Raw genomic sequence first — 23,438 nt, 5'->3', positions numbered from 1 at the left:
AGAGTCAAATGGTTACTCAACACAGTCAATAATGCCTCAGAGGTTATTGGACATTTACGCAACCTGGGGTCAATAAAGTTGACAGAAGAGTGGTCGTTTATCCACCTGTTTCTGTCATTGAGTCGGAGGAGGTGAATATGGGCCCTTCACAGTTCACACTAAGGAGTGTGGGGTCAGTTGTAACATTGCCAGGTGATCCAATCAGCAACAAGCTAGAGTGATGTCACTCACTTTGAAGTCTTTCTCTGCGAAACAGCTGTAAATTTTGAAGCCTTAACGTGCTATTGGAATTATCGTAAATACGAGTTTCCTAGTAGGAAATTGGACATGAACGCCCTCTCAAGTCGTATTTACTGGGAATCTCTGAGAATGGCGGAGAAGAGAACAATTGCTGCTGTGACTGCTATTCTTTATTATCTTTATTTAACATACCTTGATGTTAAAGTTGTGCACATGTACATATATGAATAACCACTTGAAGCATATTGTATGTTTTATAGACAGAGAGAGATGAGATTTACAACAAAAATGTGAAACAAGTTACAATTGACCCAATCCCCTAACCCAAAATGCAACATCAAAAGGCAAAAATGTGCTTGTGTTGTGTTGAAAAATTTTCACCAACCTGAAAAGTGTACAGAAGTTATTTTTCATAATATTGCTGACTCTGTTTATAGCCTAATATTACATAATATTATTATTAATGAGATACATGCATAATTATTTTGAGGAGCACTTAGTATTTATAATAGTTATTACATTAAGATAGGCCTATGCTGCTTGTATAACGTAAAGAGTTCGAGATTATTTTTACAACTAGAATTTCTCAACTTTAATTTGATCTCAGATGTAAACTTTCTTAAAACCCTCCCTTTTCATATTTTGTTACCTTACCGTTGCTAGAAGTAAGTATCTTGGCTAAATCAATGTGCGGACTCCAGCTGGGTGGGCGCCTTTCGGGGGCAGTGGAACTCGAGCGCGAGCAGGAGAGCGCGTCGCTGATTGGATAACAGAGCTGTATAAATTGCCGCAGTGCCGTATTTCTCTATTTCGTGGTGATTTAGTCCAAACCCCAATGCGGTCTGAACAAACTGCCCAGGGCCGTCATACGAGAGAGCCAACGCGAACAGAACCGTCTTATTTACAATGAAGGAGAGAAGAATCAGTCAGCCTTTAGTAATGCGTTGTAAACTGGTTTTAGTAGGAGACGTGCAGTGCGGGAAAACTGCAATGTTGCAAGTCTTGGCCAAAGACTGTTATCCTGAGGTATGTCCTACTCTCTCTCATGTATTCCTTCAGTTGATAATGATGTGTAGGCTATTTTCAATAGTAATGCACTTGGACGCTTGCTTATGAAATTATGTAACAATATACTGCGAAATATATTACGCTTATCCTGGATGTTCATTCATCAAGGCGATACTCCATGTATCTTTCTCATGTGAGTTGTGTGCGGTGCACGTGTTGACGCTGGGGGAAAAAAATCGACACATTTGCAACAAACCATAACCTAGGATATAGTCTATACTATGGCGTTTTATGCGACATGAACGAACTGTTTTTTATACAAACGTTAAATGCTTAAGTCATTATGTAACGTTTTATTTTGTTCCCAACCACACAGACTTACGTCCCAACAGTGTTTGAGAACTACACAGCTGGACTGGATTTAGAGGAGCAGCGCGTGGAGCTCAGTTTATGGGACACGTCAGGTGAGAGAGAGAAGACAGCGATGATGCTGGTGTGCATAACAGAGCATTTAAACTGATGAACACATTTGCACTCAAGTCATTTTTGCTAATTAATAAAGTTTTACACATGAGACTGCACTTTTGAGAAATATCGTGAAATGGACTCTAAATTGAAAACGATATAATCATTTACTTGAAAAAAAAAATGACAAAAATATCAGTGTTGTTTTGGACCCCATTTACATTCACTGTCTGGACAAGATTAAAATGAATAAAACAATCATAAACCACTTCACTGTGAAATAGAAGAAAATAGTGTAACCCGAGTCCCTGATTGACTATAAATTGAACTTGTTTTGTTCAGTGATATTTTAATTCAAGGCATCATATATTGCATTATTAACTTCTTTATCCTGTAAATGAATTTCAGTTAGAAAAAAAAAGATAGATAGATTTGGATTTGATTTGACTATGTTTTGCTGGATAGCATTACAATAACAAACTTTCACTTTACAAAATGACTTTCTGTAAATCATCCACATGCATTTGTTTGTGTGCATTCTCGGCTGTTGTGTTGACTGTTATTGGGCTAGTAGGTCAGTCAGACGTTACAGGAAAGACACCATCAGCACCTGAGCCCTGAGTTAGGGAAAGCAAGCAGACATGTGAAGCTGCAGTAAGTGTGCGAGAGGATCTGGCATCTGCTACACCTGAGACCTGTCCTCAGGCGTCAGACGCTGCAATGTGATGTCTTCACCTTCTGTCTGCCTCTGGATCAGACAATATCTCTGATTTGGTTATTAAAATAACCAGGGCTGTGTATAGGACTGGGTTTTGCCATGTTTTGGAATGTCTCACTGTGACACGCAAAGCCTTTTTGATGACTCTTTTTAGAGTTACAGTCTCTCTGAAGTGGATTACAGAGATCAGCTCCTGTTTCAGTGCCTGTCATTCAATATAGTATCAAGGTATTTGGTCAGGGAATGTTTAGTCTGTGTGTTTGTCTGTGTATCTGATTAAGTGTAATCTGTGCCTGTGTATCTTATTAAGATTATAGTAGTAGAAAGCTGTGGTTCAATGACTGATAGCTATAGCTCGTAGGCCTATCTAGTAAAAAGACATGGAATGTTCTTCTGATAGTCTAATTTCTTTAGTCTATGTTTGGATTCACAGAGCTTTATGTCAAAAAATACATATCTTAAAGAGATAGTTCCCCTCAAAAAGAAAACTGTCGTAATTTACTCACCGTAAAAAAACAAACAGTTGAAACAATGAAAGTCAGTGGGGTCCAAAACAACATTATGGGAGTGAATTAGTGGTTTTTGTTTTTGTTTTGTTACTTATTTTTATTTTGAATATTCTTCAAATCTCCTTATACAGCAATTACTTCCAGTCAGAAACAATATCTTGTTCAAGGGTTCATAGCATTCACACACTCTTACGTATATGGTCAAGTCCACAGGAGAATATGTCCAGAAGTACAAGAAAGAGAAGGAATAAAAATTAAGTAACAACATTTAAAATAAACAATGTGAACAGAACAAACATCAACTTAAAACAAAACATGGGTTGTATACAAGTTCTCCTGGCAGATATAATCAGAGTTAGTTCTAACGGTCCTCCATCACCGTCATTAAAGGGATAGTTCACCCAAAAATGAAAATTCTGTCATCATTTACTCACACTCAAGTTGTTTCAAACCTGTATGAATTTCTTTTTTCTGCTGAACACAAAAGAAGATATTTTGAAAAATGTCAGTAACCAAACAGTTGATGGACCCCATTGACTTCCATAGTATTTTTTTTTTTTTCTACTATGGAAGTCAATGGGGTCCATCAACAGTTTGGTTACCGACATTTTTCAAAATATCTTCTTTTGTGTTCAGCAGAAAAAAGAAATTCATACAGGTTTGAAACAACTTGAGGGTGAGTAAATGATGACAGAATTTTCATTTTTGGGTGAACTATCCCTTTAATGGTGCCCATCTTTCAATAAAAAGTTCCCTCTGTAATCTCAACAAATACGTAATTTTTTCCATAGTGTAAATATTTCTTAAAATTGTTAGCCATTCAGCTTGGTTTGGACGACTCCTTTTTAAGCCATTTTATTGTAATTGTTTTCTTTCCTGCTACCAGTAATATCTGTAATAAATACATATTTTCCTACTTTGTATCACAACTGGCTCCATCCCTAGAATTGCTATCAGAGGGCCTCTTATCAGTTCAACATTCAATACTTTATTAATATATTAATACTTTATTAATCCATAAAATGGATTTCCAAAAGTTATCGAACAATGGGCATTGCCAAAAATAATTAGTGTTTTTTGGGGGGGTACTAGTGAACTCTCTCTTTAAATAGGATTTAGGTTTCTTCCCTCAAAATTAATATTACTGCTATCATACCAATTATGTACCCAACAATCTATCTGGCTCTAAAGTTCTCTTTTAGTCCCATCTTTGCTTCATATATGTATTATCTTTATATTCTACTATCTGCTCGAGTATCACTGGATCTTGTTTTGGATGGATGTGTCATGCCCTCCCCAAATGTCCTTTTTTTATAACTGATATTTCAACTGAGATTAATCTTTGCAAGTGTATAGGTTTAATATTTTTAAATCCCATGCTGTCATCTTGCATGCCGAGTGAAAAGCGGAGTTCTTTAGGGTCATGTTGCATGGCACGTTGTGTAACGTATCAGTCAGTGATGCCTGATGGATCTGAATCTGTTAATTGTCATGCCTGACTGCTTGACTGAGTGCCTACTTTTAGGATGAGTGGATGGGATATTGCTTTTCTATAACAGGTGCCTGATTAGGGAGATTATTTGTTTTTCTCTAATTTTGTTTGCTATACAAAACCTCGCAATGTGAGAACTAAATTTTTTTTTTTCATTGGTACGAAATTTTTTATTTGTTCACATTAGAAATAGACGGACTTAGCAGCTGATAAAATACAAGTTATTTTTATATACAGAATAAAACAGAGAGAGAGTGGTTGTGCAAGGCAAGGAGGACTTCCTGTCTCAAGGTATTTCCTGCTATACATTTCATCTTATTATGGAATGTTAAAAACACTCAGATGGAATTTCCCAGTCATATTGACCTGGAACAGTGAAACAATACTGGAAAAACTGTCAAACAAACTACACTGAAAAAATATAAATATATTTTTGCTGCTTGTTCAAATTACTTCATTAAAATAAGCTAAAGCAACACAGTTGCTATACATTTTGTCTTAATTTCATTGTGGTCAATCTACTTAAATATATTTATAAATGAATTTTTTTTCTGATTTTTTGTTGGGATTACATGAATGATTTTTGTTGAAAATGGGCAGGGGATTTTTAGTTCCCAGCATGCTTTGCATATGGCTGGATCAGGAGAGTAAATGTTGAAATGAAGTGTTATTTTATGTGTTTTTGAGTGAAGGGAAAGACCTGTGAGTGTTTAATGTTTAGTTATGTTTTATGGTTACCATTGTGCTGAAGAGTAGAGCCTCTGGTTAGGTTGTGGATGGCTGCATGTACAAAGAATATGATACATGATGCTTTGACCAATGAGCAATAGCTTTACTAATTTCAATTGTACAATATAACTGAATGTCAAATACAAACAAGTCTTTTCCATTTACTCAAATCGCAGACTAAATATATTGGAAACTACTCAAAATGTTATATATAACTGAAATAACTAAAAAACATTGAAGTTCAACTAAAAATGTTTAAAATTAAGATAAATTAATTTAGTGTAACCACTTGCCTTAATTATTTTTAGTAAAATGAAAAAGCCATTTTTTTTGTGTAACCCCAGACACTGAATCCAGATCAGAAGAGAAAAGAGTAACTGTGGAGGAACATAAATTTGATCATGCACAACAACTGACCCAGAATCTTGCATACAGTATAAGATCAGAGCTTGAGAAGACAATCAAACGGCCCCCATCTATTCCCTCATTACGGCAGTTAGGCTTTGTTAATTGTGCACAGCCTCGTTAGGTGGCGACGCACAGGAGGAACGTTGGCAGAGCGGTAGATGCTCGTGCACCCACACACGCAAACACTCATCAGCACACATGCACAAACACACTCTAATCACGACTAATTACAGAAGCTTTAATTGAATTTGCTCATCTGGCTCTCGCTGCTTCAGGCATCTCTTCACACACTCTCCAGATCAAAGAGGTGACAGGCATGAGAGGCTGCTCTCTGGTCTGGTGTGGGCCACTTCTGTAGCTCTTATCATTGGAAATTTGATTCAAGAGGAATAAACAGTGTTTTAATTTGTTTTTCAAACAGTCAGCTGTAAAGAGCAATTGCCTCCTAGAACGGATACAGGAAGATGTCCTACCATTGAGGTTTATGTCTGAATAGATCAATGACCCCTCATAGAGAAGATCTGCGACCCAAATATACTGTATATTTTTGTCAGAATAAAATTTATATATTTCATTTAAAAAAATGTTTACAATTTTTTTTATATATTTAAAAACAATCATATGTGTTATAAGTTAATTAGCTATTTCAAAGTATAATTAAACTATAATACAATTCATAGTGATAGTCGTAAATTCATAATTTTTCAACTTATAAAAAGTAAGATATTAAAAAAATAATATGTAATTGGTTTTAAATATATAAATAATTTAATTAAAATTAAAAGCATAATATATTATTCACAATGACAGCTGTTAATGAAAAAAAAAATCATTAAACAACTTTTCTTTACAGAAATGTATATTAATTGATTTTAAATATATCAATATGATCAATTAATAATATTATTAATAGTGACAAATTCATCAATAGTCTTTTACTGGAAAAAGATGGTACATGGTAACCGGTTTATGATTGTCAAGCTATTTTTACTGATACTTCAGTTGAAACAAACCTCACCTCTGTTTGCAAACTAATTAATTTGACCATGGGTGACATTTAAAGCAGTTAAACTGGAATTCATTCGCTACAACGACCTTACTGTTGAGAGCTGTATAGTCTAGTTGAGTGCATAGATTGTGATATCAGGATTGCATGTAGATTCATTGTTTTGTCTAGTCATATCTCTCTTATCTTTCTGCTGGTAAGCCATATACTCTGTCTAAACCCAGTAGGCTGAGTCACTGTCTACATAATACAGCAGTAGTACGTGACCCAGAGAGGCTCACACAACACCCAACATCTGAGCTGAGTCCATACTCTAAAAAGCACAAATACATCAATATTGGGTGAAATGTGTCTTTAATGGACTTGCTTTATTTGCTATCGAATAGAGCTATAGTCATAGTGTGGCAGTGTTTTTGTGTGCATCCTTCAATTCCGTTGCCGTAGTTACGAAATGAGATGAGGTTTGCTGTGTGTGGGGGACAGGACCTCCTCGGCAACTCATTCTGTCAATAAAGGAATCTCCGAGATTCGCCCACACACACCTATTACAAGACCTCCCATATGATTGCTATTTACATTATTTCGACCGCCAGATCCCCTCCATACCATTTGATGTTCCCTATTTAGTCGCATTTGCTTCTTTCTCACCAGTATAATGTTATTTGATTTTAAGTTTCCATTACTGACGTTTGTTATGTGGTTGCTCCTGCAGGTTCACCATATTATGATAATGTTAGGCCTCTCTGCTACAGTGATGCAGATGCGGTTCTGCTCTGCTTCGACATAAGTCGCCCTGACACCGTCGAAAGCTCTCTGAAAAAGGTGAAGTATATTTTATGACTTCATAAATTTGAAATATTCTATTTTGTTACTTAAAATGTCTAAGAAGAAACAGAAAATGTTGTCTCATTGCACTGGCAGATTTTTTTTCCATAAAATTTAAAGTATAAACATGTTTAGCAAAAGGTGAAGAAAATCCGTAAAACAAAATGCACTTATTTTAAAGATTAAATCTATCAAAACACAATTTAAAGGGATAGTTCACCCCAAAAAATTACAATTTTTTTTTTCATTTTTGGGTGAACTACTTCGTGCATAGTGTTGTTGCTTTTCAAAAAAAAAAAAAAAAACTCATTAAGAATATGATTTTTCAGTATATTAACAGTTCTCTCCCTGCAGTGGAAAGCCGAAATCATGGATTTCTGCCCCAGTACTCGAATAATCTTAGTCGGCTGCAAGACAGACCTGCGTACAGATGTTTGCACACTGATGGAGCTGTCCAATCAGAGACTGACACCCATCTCCCATGAGCAGGTCAGTCAATTGAACCCTCCCTGTGTAAACTAGACTCCTCGTCTCTCTATTTCCATCTCTGACTGCATTCTGTCTGTATGTAGGGCACCCTGTTGGCGAAGCAGGTAGGAGCGGAGGTGTACCTGGAGTGCTCTGCGTTCACATCGGAGAAGAGCATCCACAGCGTGTTCCGCTCAGCGGCGCTCATGTGCCTCAACAAACTGCAGCCCCCCATAAAGCAAAGCCCCACCCGCCGGCTCTCCAAACGCCTCCTTCACCTGCCCAGCAAGGCAGAGCTCCTGACCTCCTCCTTCAGCAAGGAGAGAACCAAGAGCTGTTCCGTCATGTGAGCCCCACGCGCACCACCCCAGCTCCAGAAAAAGAAATGCATTTTTGCTCTTCGCGAGGGTTGGTTGAGGGGGTTTGAGAGAAGGGGAGGTCATGACCTTTGATGACCCCTCCCTCTCTCTACACTTGTGTTGTTCTTCTTCCATTCTGACACCCCACCTGCAAACACACTCATCCCTACGACAAAGAGCTGCTGCCATTGTTCAAGGTTTTTGCCTGTTACACATCCTAATGCTAAAGTATCGATTGATTTCCCTTTACATGAACTGCATTTTGTATTAAAGATAAATCAATCAGACGAAGAAGGAAATGCAAAGTATATTGCACACCGTTGAATATATTTGTGGGTAGTCTTATTTGTTAGTGTGCATACATGAATGGGAATGCGGGTTGAGCTGTGAACGTAATTTAATGGAAGAGGATGTGTTTCTGTTACACAGTACGCACTTTAGTGAATATGGATGTGATTGTTGATTGGAAAGTGAGAGGATGATTTAATACAGGTTGGCATTAGTTGCTGTTTCAAAACAGAATTATGCATTGCTTGTACTTGCTGAAGTCTCTGGCACTGATCTACGAAGAATCAAAATATCACTCTATCCTGTTAGAAGTCACGCAAACGTGGGAGGAGCCAAACAAGATTTTATGTCCTCCTGAAAAAGGAGGACAGTGTTATAAATCTGCTAGATGAAGCATCCAATCACATTTGTACAATCCAGATGTATTGGAATACACTCTTTCACTCTTTCTCTCTCATCCCTACTGTAGTCCTTCATGCTCTCTCTGCCCCTAGAGAATGGGTCATAAATCTCAGTCAATGAGGAGAAACCCAGCATTGCCAGGCCATTTCTATGTATAGAGCAGGAGTTATTGCCACAAAGATCCCTTCCAGATGTTCCAGGCATTCTTTTCTAGAAAACAAAATCTTTCGCTGAAGTAATTTTAGAGATGGACTGGGAAGGTCATGGGGGATTACTAAGGGACTTTGCTGTCCATCAAAACTGATCAATGTTGCATAATCAAGAAGACAATTTGAACGCGCCAGTTAACTTTTCTTCTGAAGTAATCTTAAAATTGCCCCAACACCTAATTCTCAATAACAGGCCTGTAAAGAGTTATGTGGTAAAGCTACTGGTTATTCTCTGGGTTGGGCATTAGATTGCAATATAATTTCAGCAATTCTGATGTAGTCGGTTGGATCACTGTCACAGAGGACTCTCCTCTCATCGTAAACCTCATTCTAGTAATCTCTGACTTAAATCCCACAACCCCTGGTTGTGTAATGCTTAATCGTAAAACAACTAAATCCTCACTTTGGGCTTATAAATGGCCAAATAGTAATGAACTGAGAAGTCAGACAAGACAGCATTATGAAAAATCTGACCTCAGAATCAGTGGTCCTACTCAAGTAGTTCATCAAATTTAAATTGATCAAAGAAACGGTTTAAGGGAATAACATACACTACCGTTAAAAGATTTGGGGTCAGTAAAGGCCAAGTATGTCACTTCTCAGACATTCCAATACCAAACAAACACAGATTAAACCCGTTCAATTGGCGAAAGCCAGAGCAGACCAATGCCGACAGACGGCAACAAGGGTAACACACTTATCGACAAAACCCGACCGTCAGCATCAGTGTGAATTGACCTTAAGAGTGAATAAAATATTGTTATTCAGCAAGGATGCATTCAATTGATAAAAAATGACAGTGAAGACAGTAAAGTTACAAAAGATTTCTATTTCAAATAAATGCCGTTCTTTTGAACTTTATAATCATCAAAGAATCCTGGAAAACCATATCACAGTTTCCACAAAAATAGTCTTCAGCATTGATAATAACAATAAATGTTTCTTAAGCATCAAATCAGCATATTATGATCATAATCTTTATACCAAGACTGGATTTTTAATTGTAATTGTTTTAATTTTAATAATATTTTTGATCAAATAAATGCAGCCTTGGTGAGCATAAGAGACCAAAAGTTTACAGAACCCAAACTTGTGAACGGTTGTGCATGTTTGATGACTTAGTTTTCCTCATTCATTGAACTTAGCTGATTTTCTTGGCGGTTTGTCTAGTTATTGGCGGTTTGTCTAGTTATTATCAGTTGACATTGCCTGAAACATGGCAATGATCTCATGCCTGAAGCATGATCTCGATGAAAGCTCTCGCTGGCCTTGAAAATCGAAACATTGCATCAAAATTACACGTCACATTATTGAGCGTTTTGTTTTGCGGGTCTAATAGGTCATTAAGCAGAAATTTGGTACGTTTTTAAATTACTTTTTTATTTTATTTTTTATTAATGTCAACCCAAAATGTCGTGAACACTCAGTCACTATCTGAAGAATGAGTGAAAATACTGAACATAAAAAATGGTCTTGCCTTAACTGCACCTCAGAACTACATTAATATATCATTCTCATCTGAAAGGAACTTTAGGAGTCAAACATTGACCTGCATCACTTCATGCTACATACCGATCGCTGTTGCTTAGGAACAGACAAGTCAGATAAGCCGGACTACATGTCGGAAAAACCACTCGAGAAGTTGAGAGAGAGAAAGCGGGTGTAAACAAAGTGAAAATAAGGGCAAGTTTTCTCACTGTAGCATAACAAATGGCGTTTCCATGGCTGTAGTTTGAGTCATTCAACATACAGACCATCATCTTGATATGAATTTGTTACTGTTGTCTGGTTTAGTAGCACTCTTATATGTTATATGTTTGAAGTGGTGAAACTCCACAATCTTCCTTTTGTTACTTAAGTCTCTGGACGTACATATGTTGTGCATAATCAGTTTTGTACAGCCCTTTAAATGATGTCTGTGAAGCAAACAATTTCAAAACAGACATGATTGTTTGTGCTATGTAATGTGTAACTTATTAATGGTTGATTATTGCTGGTTCTGTTTTATTCTTTAGTTTCAGACAATCTATTTTATATTGAATATGTTTATTGGTTATTTTCCCTTGTCTTTGGTGTCATGTGTCACTCTTAAATTAATTAAAACCTGGATTTGGTCAGTAAGTTGCACGCATGTTCCCTTCTTTTCAACATTCATTAAGGCAAAACCCTTCATCTACAGATATTTAGCATCTTCCTGACCTTTTTACATAGGTTAAGACTTGCAGATCCAGTGGATATTACATATTACAAAATATGAGACGTTTAACATGTCCAAATAACATGTATTTAGCATGCAAAATAAAAATGTTTGGCAGCAGCAGTCTCTATCAAATGAATTTAGCAATCATTAAAAAAAAACTGGAAGTCATGGCAATTCATTCAAAAAAGCATGGAAAACCTATGTCTTAAATAGGAGAGATTTCAAAACAGACAACCATCCTTATGGCAGACTCTTAAATTAGCTTCAAATTCTTCAAAACTAGGCCAACAGGTCTAAGAAAAACCAGGAGCAAGTCATGTGGTTCTGCAGGAATAGCAAAGAAACAGCGTAACACTAAATAATGAAGAGGCAGAAACAATAAAAAGATTTCCTGTGTGCATCTTCACATCTAACAGAACTTCAGTGAGTGCTGCACACTCACAATCAACAAGCAGACATGGCTCTGTCTGGAACATATGCTGATATAGTTAGGTAAAAATAGCTTTAGCTAAGTAAACCATATTCCTCAGTCAGTGACATACACTACTTTTTAATGTTTTTGAAAGTCTTGTGCTCACCCAGGCTGAATCTATTTGATAAAAAAATTCAGTAAAAACAATAGTGTGAAATAATGTTAAGGAAACGGTTTTCATATATATTAAACAGTAACATGCAGTGGTGTTCTGACACATTTTCCAGCTTAAATAATTAATAAATAAACATTACTTACACTGTCAAAAAATAAAAAACATACCCCATCAATTTTTGTGCAATAGATTTTTTTCTCATCAAATTTTCTGAGGAGACACGACCTCCTGGAAGGAAGCATTTTAAAATGTAATTTATTCAATGACAAAGCTTAACTTCTGATGGACAAACAGAGTGCTAGTATAACACACAGGCTCTTTCATTTAATACATTAGATCCAGACAACCTTGACCAGCCACAGCTTAAAGGCATGACTTTCAAAGGCTATTTCATTCATCATATAGAATATAACCTGAATAAAACAGCAGAGTCTGTTAAGCATGATTTTAGGAAGAAAGCTTTAAAGGAAAAATACAGCATCATGAAGGGAATGCTTATGGAGAGAGCTGCCGCTTCCAGCTGCTTGAAGTCTTCTACACCCCAGAGCTTTAGAGAGAAGAGAGAGACTGGGGCTGTTTGGGTGGAAAGTAAAGGAATGACAGAATGCCGGCTCATTACAATGACTCACATCAGGCAGAGACCTAGCGAGAGAAACTGGGGAGAAATCAGTAAAGGAGGAAATGAAATGATGGGGGGAGACTTATTTTCTCCAATTACCATGAGCTGCAGTCTGCCATATAGAGACATGCACACACACACACACACACACACACACACGTGCGCAGCCATCAAACCAGCCACCGTGACTCCAGCGCTAACAATGCCACATATCGTCTAGAACTGCTGCAACAATGTGGGATCATAATGACAGGAGAATGTGTTCGGTATGTGCATTCAGACCTTCAAATGTGCCGTCGTTGTGTTATTTGCCTTCTCACAGTCATATTATCAGAGGAACATTGTTTTAAGGTTCATAAGGGACTTTTAGAGCTGTTTAAATGCAACAAGCTCAGTCAACCCTTGTTGAATCAGTCAGGGTGACTGTCTGTTCACTGGAGCAGAAAGCATGTCTCAGACACACACACACACACACAACTGCAGGCCTTGTGGTCTCAGGAGAAATGAATGTACATAATCAGCATATTCAATTTATTCAGATATTAGCATAAACAATGTGAATCCCCTCAACTCACATCATCATAAATTTCTGATTTATATTACTAGCATGCCCTTTCAGAGATGCATTAGATGGGCAGCATATTGGTTATTGGACAATATTGGATATCTATCTATCTATCTATCTATCTATATATATTGAATAATGAATGGTACATGCTCATTTTTACATTTGGATTACCACTACCATCACCTAATGCTCAAAGCAGCGGTTCATACTTTTTTGTTAGTCAAACTCATTTGATGTAAAATACTTAAAATATAAGAACTCTGACAAAAATAATAATAATATAATCACTTGTATTTTCATAATTTTTCCATGTCAATGGTTAATGGTCACATCATATGCAGGTAAACAAAGCACATCATCTTTTAAGGGACTGTTTTTTATTTTAATTTTAAAATCATTTATTTTATTTAACGTTTCATCAACTCACAAACCTCCTACAATTCCCTTACAAACCCCAGTTTGGAAAACCCTGCTGAAAATGATTTTTTTTTAAAGAAGTCCTGTTTTGAAGACCTGTTTTTGTCCAAACAATGAAAGTAAATGGTGTCCAAAACAAACACTGAACAGATACCACTGACTTTTACAATTTTTTTAATATATCTTTCTTTGTGTTCAACCAAAGGAAATAAGTCATACAGATTTGCAACAACATGACTGTGAGTAAATGAGAGATTTTAATACTGTAGTGTTGCGAGTCTCTTGCACAGCTGATTTCTGCTGTGTTGGCAACAGAACAAAATAACCGCACACACGTTCCCTCATACAAGCATCCCTCTCGCACTGCCATAGGCCTTTTCTTCCCAAGGGAGTCCCCAAGGCTGCCCTAAAACCCATGAGGTACGCCCAACCCCCACTATCACTCACTCTTACACATATGTACAGTTTGTCACGGTGAACCCCTAAGGTATGTTGATAATGGATGAGCATATTTGGCTGTTTAATTAGCCAACCGTGCTTTTACGGCATCTGGGTCTCGGGTCCATAGAGAAGGAAGAAGGTGTGGGTTGTGTTTGGACAGGCCAGGATGGCTATGCGTGCCTGGAGTTTAAAACAGCACAGGTTTTTTGCTGGTTACAGCTAAAAATATAGGCAGAAATACATGTTTTAGTGTAAAAAAAAAAATCTGACCTATTTTAAGGGCTACAAACTGCCCATATGTCCTATGCTCGGGCTCAGGTGCTTGATTTCGATTGACCTGTGCCTCTGTAAACAAACAATATAAATGTACAAGTTAAAATGGTATGCTAAAGCTGTTTTATGAACATAAAGTTGCATGTACTGTACGTTTTAGTCTGGATATGGTACTAAAAAAGAGATTTATGTTTATTAAGGACAAATTTGAACATACGGAGTCCAGTTATGCGTGAAACTGTAAATAACTAATTAGGTCAGGGTGCATTACACATGCAGTAGTGCCCACAATCACAGCAGGGTGGGGCAACTTCCCGAAATGCTGCAATATCATGAAAATATTGGTAACTTACATAAAGAAAAAAGAAAAAGTGTCTTTATTTGTACTTCCATGATACAATATTTTTCTTGTAATAACAGGAAGCAAACAATCATTTACAACAATGAAGCCTGATTGCTACTCCATGTGTATAATACGTTATCAATCAAGATCACAGCAACACACAATATGCCAGACAATGAACCGATGATTGAAGATACAGTATATTTTAAGAAAACTGCTTTTATAGCGTATCATTATCAGCATGAGCACTAAAGACTTCAAAGTTATAGATTATAGAGAACTTGGAGTTGCTTCAGACTAAAGCAGGGGTCTACAATAGGGGGTCCGAGGTGGTACTGCAGGGGGTCTGCCAATTACTGTTTGCAAAAACTCATTCTATATAAAAAATAAAATGCAAAAAAACAAAAATGTTAAAAAAGTTTTTCATATTATTAACATATTTAATATAATAATATATTTACATTCAATTTTATTAAATTAATAATTGCTGTTAAACGTATTTAAATTATTATTACAAATTATTTAAATATTATATTTTAATATATTTAATGAGACATTAAGAAACAAATTGACCTCAGCATATGTAAATATGTACACACACACCTAATTTAAATTATATATATATATATATTTATTTATTTATTTATTTCAAAGCCAAGTTAATTATCTCTCCCATATTTAAATGTATTTAGTAAAAAAATAAAAATAAAAGAAATAACATTATCAAGTATAAGACTGTAAACTAACAATTTTTAATAGCTTTGCAACCTTAGCATCGTAAATACATTAACATGGTACTATAAATATTTCTATTCACCAAGGTATCCAAAACGTTGAAGACCTATGAACTAAAGTAAAATTCATAAATATATTCACAATTCATAAAGATATTCAAAGCATTACTGCTAGTTATGTGTAGACTGTTCACAACACACACACATATCCAGAAAGATCGGTATTGTAGGGCGCTCTTTAAGAGTCTCAAGGTCACACAAAGCCGTAACCAAAATTACCCACAACCTTGAGAGGAGCAAGTATGTGAGAGAGAAAGAAAAGACGGGAGTAGATATGAAAACATGAGTATTCTCTTTGACTTTACAGTGTCAGACAACACATTTACCGCAGAAAGAATGTAGTCATAGCAACAGCAGCGAAGTCTTAGTGCATGAGTGTCTGTGTGTAGGTGTGTATGTGTGCACACACAGATTTACTTTCCAACGGCCTGAAAGAGAAAAATCGCACAAAATGAAAAATTTAACAGATTTAGGTCTCTTTTGAGCACGCGTATATTCTTTGTGTGAAGATGAAAGCAACAAACAGGTGCTTATCAGGCCAACTAAAACGGTACATTTTAATTAACACCTGTGCCCTGCGTTATCAGTAATCGAAACCGTATCCACGCAACCCTTTCCGTGCGATGACCACGTTTGTAATTCATTTGAATTGAATAAAGATAAATGATGATAAAGACTGTGTATTATAATACTCCTAGATAGCTTTTGCTGCGTGATGTACCATTAGTAATTGATGTTACCTGTACCTAAAAACTCAAACGGCAGGCATCCTCCTTAGATCATAAGTGTGTCAGAGCACCATCAACAGTCTGCACCTGTTTTGAAGGAAGTTCTCTTTCTTCCTCAGAAGGAAGGGCTCATAAAGGGAAGCCCAGCTTTGAGATTTTCCACTGAGGGAAAAGTCACTTCCACCCACACACGGAGAACACCACTGCAGGAGGAGGAGGAGGAGGATGTGAAGTGAACAATAGAGACTCGCATGTCGGTGGAGTTCCGTAGTTGAAGCCCTGACATGCTTCACCCTGTCGCCCAGATAACCCTCTCTCTCCCCTCATGCTTCTCCACCAGCCCCTCATCCAGCTATTGTTGTAGGACAAACATTACAGTCTATTTCTGTCAAAGCTGATCAAGTGAACAAGGTGGTGCCAACCTCATTCTCTTTATCTTGTGCCAAACAAACACTGAAAAGAGGTTTGCAAGCTGCAATTTCAGTAATATAGGGGAGAACGGGGCTAGTTGTCACAAGGACTGTGTCAGTATTAGGAACTATGAGGTTGAGTCAAAATCCAAATGCACAAATGTGTGTTTTCTCTAGTAGAATATTTTATGTGGTTGTGGTTCAAGCACTGTGCTCCATACTTTCTTGAATTAGAATCATTTTGTGAATTATATGCTCCAAACTTCTAAAATCATTTATATATATATATATATATAGAGAGAATTATATTCATAATTATATATATAAATATATCATTATATTATTATATTATATCATATATATATATATATATATATATATATATAGCTAAACCTGTGAGCATTATAAAACCACATTAGCATATACTGAGGTGAGAGTCAACCATAAAATGAAGGGAGATTTTAAATGAAATCATGAACTCTCAGGACAAGCATATTTTTTAATATAAATTTCATGTCAGGGGAAGTTGTTAAATTATTTTAATTATAATACAAGTTATTAATTACATGGTTACTTTTTACATAACTGTTAAAAAATGTGGGTCGATATAATTTTCTTAACTTTTGAAAATCTCTTATGCTCACCAAAGCTGCATTTATTTTATATAAAAATATTATAACAATTTAAAATAACTGTTTACTATTGTAATATATTTTAAAATGTAATTTATTCCTGTGATGCAAAGCTGAATTTTCAGCATCATTACTCCAGTCTTCAGTGTCACATGATCCTCCAGGAATCATTCTAATATGCTGATTTGATGCTTAAGAAGCATTTATTATTATTATCAATGTTGAAAACTGTTGTGCTGCTTAATATTGATATCTTTTTTTCAGGATTCTCTTATGAATTGAATGTTGAAAAGAACCGCATTCATTTTAAATAAAAAATATTTTGTAACATTGTTAAAGTCTTTAGTCACTTTTTGATCAATGTAATGTGTCCTTGCTTAAAAGTATTAATTTCTTTCAAATAATAATAATCTTACTGACTGAAACTTTTGAACAGTAGTGTATATTTTATTATTTATTATGTTTCATAATTGCTTTACTGTTTTAATTTTGTGACAGCTTAACCCATTCAGTATGACAACATGCTCTGCTATTAGGAGATTCTTCAAATTTATTCAAAGTGCTGAAAATGGATCCGCAAAGGACTACAGGAAAGCCATTTGTTCAGAGAAGAGTATTATGCCTAAAATAGCTCTGACCAGTTGCTACAGGAGGATGTCTCTGTTGAGCCTCTCGGGAAGCTGGTAGTAATTAATATAGAGACTTGCTGACGGAAGTCAAATCCTCTAACATGTATAAGGAACACATAAGCCTTGCTTAACGTGAATGTACTCAATTGAACACTGAAAAAAAAGACAGTGAGAGGTGGAAATGAGACTGGTACACTCAGACACAAGTGCTCTCAGTCACACTCTCCCTGTGAGAGCTCTTGTACAAGAGTTCCTGTGAGCCGCACTCCATTAGGATTTACCTTCAGTTACTCACATAAAATACAACATTTCTTTAGAGGTTCTTGAGAGATTAAGAGAAACAAGACCCCCACCCATCTCAAAAACACACATTCCAATATCAATACATGAGGCCTGCAATTACTGGCACTAGAAAAAGGCCTGGGATGATATTCCTGGTGACGGCACAGTGAAAAATCATACCCACATATGTACACATTTATATTTACACTTCACCTGTTTACTGCGGTGACTGTGGACTCAGCAGATCGGATCAAGCTCTAGCTGCAGAATTATCAATATGCATGCAGTCACATGGCTGTGTGTCGCAGTCTGAGGGAAATTCTGTCCTTGTAAGATAGAGATTCTGAAAGGAAAAGTTGGGGAAAAGGCATTTTAGTGTTTCATGGTTTTATGCCAAATGGAGATGTAAAAAAGATAGACTGATTTTTTTATTTTCAAAAGTGAACAATTGTATTACAATACATATTAAATAATATATTAATAGCCGTTTCTTCTTACATTTATTTAAACACAATTCATACTCTCACTATTGTATTTATTTTGTCTGCTAACAATGTCCAGCAGTACACATGGATTACGTGGAAATTCGGCCATATATACTTATATATATAGGCCTATAAACAGTATATATATATATATATACACACACACACACACACATATATATATATATATATATATATATATATATATATATATAGTTAAATATATAAATATATATATATATAATTATATATTATTCATTTCGACCACATTTAATAGCATTCTGTGGTGAAAATGACACTTTAAATAATTATTTTTGGGGGGTGGAGAGATAGTCAACTCCACTGTGTAGCTAAGGCTAATTTCACAAGTAGCATTTCATTACCCTTAATACACACAATGAAATAATATATTCACCCTTCTTCCATAATTTGTCAACAATAAGGACTTGAAATGAATGTCTGGAAATGTAGCACAACAAAAAGCCTATCTATATTCTGTTAACCCCTGGTATTTACCTTGATTTTTCTCTGTGTTCTCCACAAATCACAGGTCTCATTTTTCTCAAGCTCTTCGTTGTCACAGTTTGCTCCCTGGTAACTATAGTTAACTAACTTTTTTCCACAAAAAAAAGCTTTACTCTCAAAATGGTTAAGCTCGAGACTTCGCTTGATTTGAATCACACACATACATTCATCCACACGTTTATCCTGCTGGAGTTCATCCCAGCCTAACGGCAGGACACCGTAGGCTACAGGTGACCTCTGCCTGCCAGTGCCAGTGCAACAGTGATTTGAATCATGATTGAACAACATATAATCATAATAAAACACTGTTATCCGAGCCTTGAGGTGGCAGCAAAGCGAGTAGAAAACAGTAGCTGTGCGCGAGACCAACGAGTAAGGACACAGTGCGTCATTTCCTATTTACGTAAATTTTCCCGCGCTGGTTGGTTGTAGGATCAACTCAGCTGTCATTGAGAATCAACAACACTGATTAAACATGTCAAACGCAGATTATAATCCAGCTTGTTTGCCTGACTTGTTACCGCTGTATTATCGCAGACTCTTCCCGTTTTCACAGTACTATCGCTGGTTAAGTTATGGCGGTGGTAAGTAAATATCCGAGGCATTAACTCAATCTCCTATCACACAACGAGCCATTCACTTTTTTTTTGGTGTAATTTGCGTAGTACAAAATCGATCTATAAATATTTCAGTTTAATCAATATGGCATTTATATTTAATAGTAGTACATCTCTTCGTGCTTTATATTCATATTCTACTTAACTTTGCCTCTTGCAGTGTCTAAAAACTACTTCCAGAACCGTGAATTTTCCTTCACGCTAAAAGATGACATTTATGTCAGATATCAGTCCTTCAGCACTCAGAATGAGCTGGAGAAAGAGATGCAGAAAATGCTTCCCTACAAGATTGATATTGGAGCAGTCTACAGCCACAGGGTAATATATAACTTATTATGTTTCTATATTATATTATTTATATATTGTATTGTATGGAAAGTTGGCATGTCACAGCATTTTGCCAATTATTTTATACTTTTATTATTATGCAAAGTTTTTATGACTAGAAATGGATATTATTTGAAAGACATAATGGAATATTCATACTTCTAAATATATAATAGTATATATAATAGTACTATAGCTATATAGAGAATATTATTGTACTATTATATAGTGATATAATATAGTCATTACATTTGTATGAATAATTTGATATTTTAATTAATAGATTGAATGAATATTGAGTCTTGGATTATTTGCTGTGTGATAAAATTTTATAAATTCTCACATTTTTGACTCTTTGTTTAAACTGCTTCATATTTCTTTTGGAAGCTGAAACCCCTTATCAAAGAGATCCTAATTCTCTGTTTCTGATTGACAGCCCAGCCAACACAACGCTGTGAAGTCTGGAACCTTCCAGGCCCTGGAGAAGGAGCTGGTGTTTGACATTGACATGACAGACTATGATGATGTCAGGCGTTGCTGCAGGTATACAGATGCCTTTTCACCTTTCATCCTAATATACACCTGATGATGCTTATGGGGTAGTGTTTTTAATGCAGTTATTTTGTGCATTTTCTGTTAATATATTCATATTTTTGTTCTTCAGCGCTGCTGATATATGCTCCAAGTGCTGGACTCTAATGACCATCGCTATTCTTATTCTGGACCGGGCACTTCGGGGTAAAGGGGGGCCTCTCATCAACGGAACATTTACAATTTAAGTAACATCATAACAGATATACAGATAGAACAAAGATAACCTGCATTGTGCTGTATGTGTGGTTCAGAGGACTTTGGATTCCATCATCTCCTGTGGGTGTATTCGGGCAGGAGAGGAGTACATTGCTGGGTTTGTGATGATGCTGCTAGGAAGCTCTCAGTGGCGGCACGGTCTGCTGTGGCAGAGTATCTCAGTTTAATCAAGGTATTCAAATATCAGATAGATCATCATTCTATAAGTTGTATCCTTTGTTTACCATATACACGTATCTTGTCCAAAAGCTTGACTTTTACGCTGTGTTTTAATTAATTGTGTGTCCTGCGCATGTTTCTTTAGGGTGGTGAGGACACCGTGAGAAAAGTTGTGCTGTCAGATCCAATCCATCCTTTCATCAAGTAAGGGGAAAAAATGGCCGACCTTCCTAAGTATATATTGTCAACATAATTGACTGTAGTCTCTCTCGCTTTCTTTTAGGTGTTCTCTGTCTGTGGTGGAGCGCTATTTCCCACAGTACGCCATTGTGGAACAGGACATTTTAGGCAGTAAGGAGAGTGTAGACAAAGTGCTCGCTCTGCTACCTGAAGATATCCTTTCATCCCCAGTAGTGTTGTCACCTTAACAAAATTTCAGTAGTCTGTACCAATACCAGTACTGTTTATTTCTTTAAGTCTGAGTGCACATATCAAAAAGGACCTGACAAGCTTTTGTCAGAAGCAGAAAAACCCAATGGAGCGATGGGAAGAACTCTGCACTCTGGTTGAACACAAAAGGGTAAATGCAAATTGGTTGGAAAGCAACACTGAGAGCACCTAATCTCAGGCAAATAAGTCTTTCAGCATAAAATGTAGTTCAGTTTCCCATTATTGTTATTTGTTTGTGTTAAGTCGAGTAGTAAGAAGGGTGGTCAGTACTTCGATAAGGAGATCATGTTGCAGTACTGTTACCCTCGCCTGGATGTCAACGTCAGTAAAGGAGTCAACCACTTACTGAAGAGCCCCTTCAGCGTACACCCCAAGACAGGTGAGATCAAACTTCATTTATACAGTACCATTCAAAAGTTCTGGGGTCAGTAGTTATTATCTAGCAAGTAGGCCTTAAATTGATCAAAAGTCACAATAAAGACATGTTGCAATAAAATTCAGATTAGAATGATTTCTGACGGATCATGTGACACTGAAGACTGGAGGAATGATGCTGAAAATTCAGCTTTGCCAACACAGGAATAAATTACATTTAAATATAAATAAAATATATTTAAACAGAAAAGTTATAAATTGTATTAATATTTCACAATTACTGTTTTTTTGCAAATAACAGATAGCATATATTTGATCAAATGTATGGTGAACATAAGAAGCTTCTTTCAAAAACATAAAAAAAATGTCACCGACCCAAAACTTTAGAATGGTAGTGTATATGTTTCTAGTCTTATTTTGCATGAATCATTTTTGTATGTTTTACATTCAAAGTAAAATGGGTTGCAAATGTCGCTACGTGTTGATTTTAAACATCTTAATTCTTTTTGTCTTAAATTTTTTCTTTAGGTCGAATCTCAGTGCCGATAGATTTGAAAGAACTGGACACGTTTGATCCCTTTGAGGTTCCTACGATCAGGTAAATGCTGAATATATCAGTGTCCCTCTTAATGCAGGGTAGATCCACATAAAGTTGTGGGACTTGACAACTGCTTTCATATCTCCACTCATCTGTCTCTGTAGTCTGATCTGTGAGGAGCTGGAGAAACTCAGAACAGATGAGGTGGAGGACGAGGACATGAAGGACAAGGAGAATGAACAAGATGCTGGAGAACGACGCAGAATCAGAGGTGAGCAAACATGTATGACTCCGCAATTCAACTGTTTAAGATTCATCCTCAGTTCCGTGGGCTAAACATGTTTTTGGTTATGTGTAGACTATAAGCGCACCAGCCTGGCCAAGTATGTAAAGGTCTTTGATCATTTTTTGGAGGCAATGACTCGATCTCGGAAAGGAGAGATGCTGAAGAAGAGTGGTGAGTTACAAACAAGCTTCTATTACACATACACTTGATTAGATCCCTGATCCAAAGGCTGCATGACACATCGGTTATCAGTCAATTGGATATGTAATTCTGCATGCTCAATTCCTGTTTTTTCACTTCTATTTTTTCATTTTTGAGGATTAAATGACATTTGTCTTTAAAAACACTTACACTTAAATCCAGTCTTCAGCAAATATCAAAATGATTATTCAGTTTTCATTCTGTTGATTATAATGCAAGTTAATTTGTAGCATTCAGAATGATTGATTTTAGGTTTTGGTGTTAGTGACTGCAGATACAGATACATACTTTATGAATTACTTCAATGTGATTTATTTTGCAGATCTTCAGACAGACTTCTAAGACCGATGAGCTGGGACATAACAGCTAATCAGCAGTTTTTCATAACGCATTTACATGTTTGTCTGCCAACCATCTGTTTGTGAAAATACAGACACTTTGACTTACAAAACAAGAAGTCAAGTTATGTATGAATTAATATCAGTTATTTCCATATGATATTGTTCCTTTACTTTTCTAATAAAATGTTTTCACTTGTTTTGTACTTTTCTCAGGATGGTTTAATCTTTCTACAATCTTATTAAAATAACTTTTACAAATCTATTATGTTGCTGTC

At 36.2% G+C, this 23,438-nt stretch overlaps 2 protein-coding genes across 2 annotated transcripts; both read left to right on the top strand.

The window, feature by feature from the left end:
* Window positions 1–996: 996 nt before the first annotated feature.
* On the top strand, window positions 997–12,088 carry rnd1a (Rho family GTPase 1a). Its single transcript, XM_082144790.1, has 5 exons — window positions 997–1,266; window positions 1,625–1,712; window positions 7,288–7,397; window positions 7,755–7,889; window positions 7,973–12,088. Exons 1-5 carry the CDS (start codon window positions 1,147–1,149, stop codon window positions 8,216–8,218), a joined length of 699 nt encoding a protein of 232 aa, XP_082000916.1. The 5' UTR covers window positions 997–1,146; the 3' UTR covers window positions 8,219–12,088.
* A 7,339-nt stretch (window positions 12,089–19,427) lies between these two features.
* prim1 (DNA primase subunit 1) lies at window positions 19,428–23,366 on the top strand. The gene is made up of 13 exons (XM_082144449.1): window positions 19,428–19,643; window positions 19,837–19,994; window positions 20,440–20,546; window positions 20,668–20,741; window positions 20,849–20,985; window positions 21,118–21,176; window positions 21,256–21,370; window positions 21,466–21,552; window positions 21,666–21,801; window positions 22,326–22,395; window positions 22,500–22,606; window positions 22,694–22,792; window positions 23,145–23,366. The coding sequence occupies exons 1-13, from the start codon at window positions 19,535–19,537 to the stop codon at window positions 23,162–23,164; spliced, it is 1,278 nt and encodes a 425-aa protein (XP_082000575.1). The 5' UTR covers window positions 19,428–19,534; the 3' UTR covers window positions 23,165–23,366.
* The last annotated feature ends 72 nt before the right edge of the window (window positions 23,367–23,438 follow it).

Source organism: Leuciscus leuciscus (genome assembly GCF_965113295.1).
Source record: "Leuciscus leuciscus genome assembly, chromosome: 18".
Taxonomy (NCBI): Eukaryota; Metazoa; Chordata; class Actinopteri; order Cypriniformes; family Leuciscidae; genus Leuciscus; species Leuciscus leuciscus.
Note: the sequence above shows the minus strand (reverse complement) of the source record. Positions and strands in the feature narration are given on the sequence as shown.

What these genes read in the sequence shown, in the direction of transcription:
- rnd1a (XM_082144790.1), top strand. Translation starts at nt 1,147, where the DNA reads ATGAAGGAGAGAAGAATCAGTCAGCCTTTAGTAATGCGTTGTAAACTG. An exon ending in CAGTTTATGGGACACGTCAG is followed by an intron (nt 1,713 to 7,287) that starts GTGAGAGAGAGA and finishes TTGCTCCTGCAG; the next exon opens with GTTCACCATATTATGATAAT. An exon ending in CACCCATCTCCCATGAGCAG is followed by an intron (nt 7,890 to 7,972) that starts GTCAGTCAATTG and finishes GTCTGTATGTAG; the next exon opens with GGCACCCTGTTGGCGAAGCA.
- prim1 (XM_082144449.1), top strand. Translation starts at nt 19,535, where the DNA reads ATGTCAAACGCAGATTATAATCCAGCTTGTTTGCCTGACTTGTTACCG. An exon ending in GATGTCAGGCGTTGCTGCAG is followed by an intron (nt 20,547 to 20,667) that starts GTATACAGATGC and finishes TTTGTTCTTCAG; the next exon opens with CGCTGCTGATATATGCTCCA. An exon ending in AGAACGACGCAGAATCAGAG is followed by an intron (nt 22,607 to 22,693) that starts GTGAGCAAACAT and finishes GGTTATGTGTAG; the next exon opens with ACTATAAGCGCACCAGCCTG.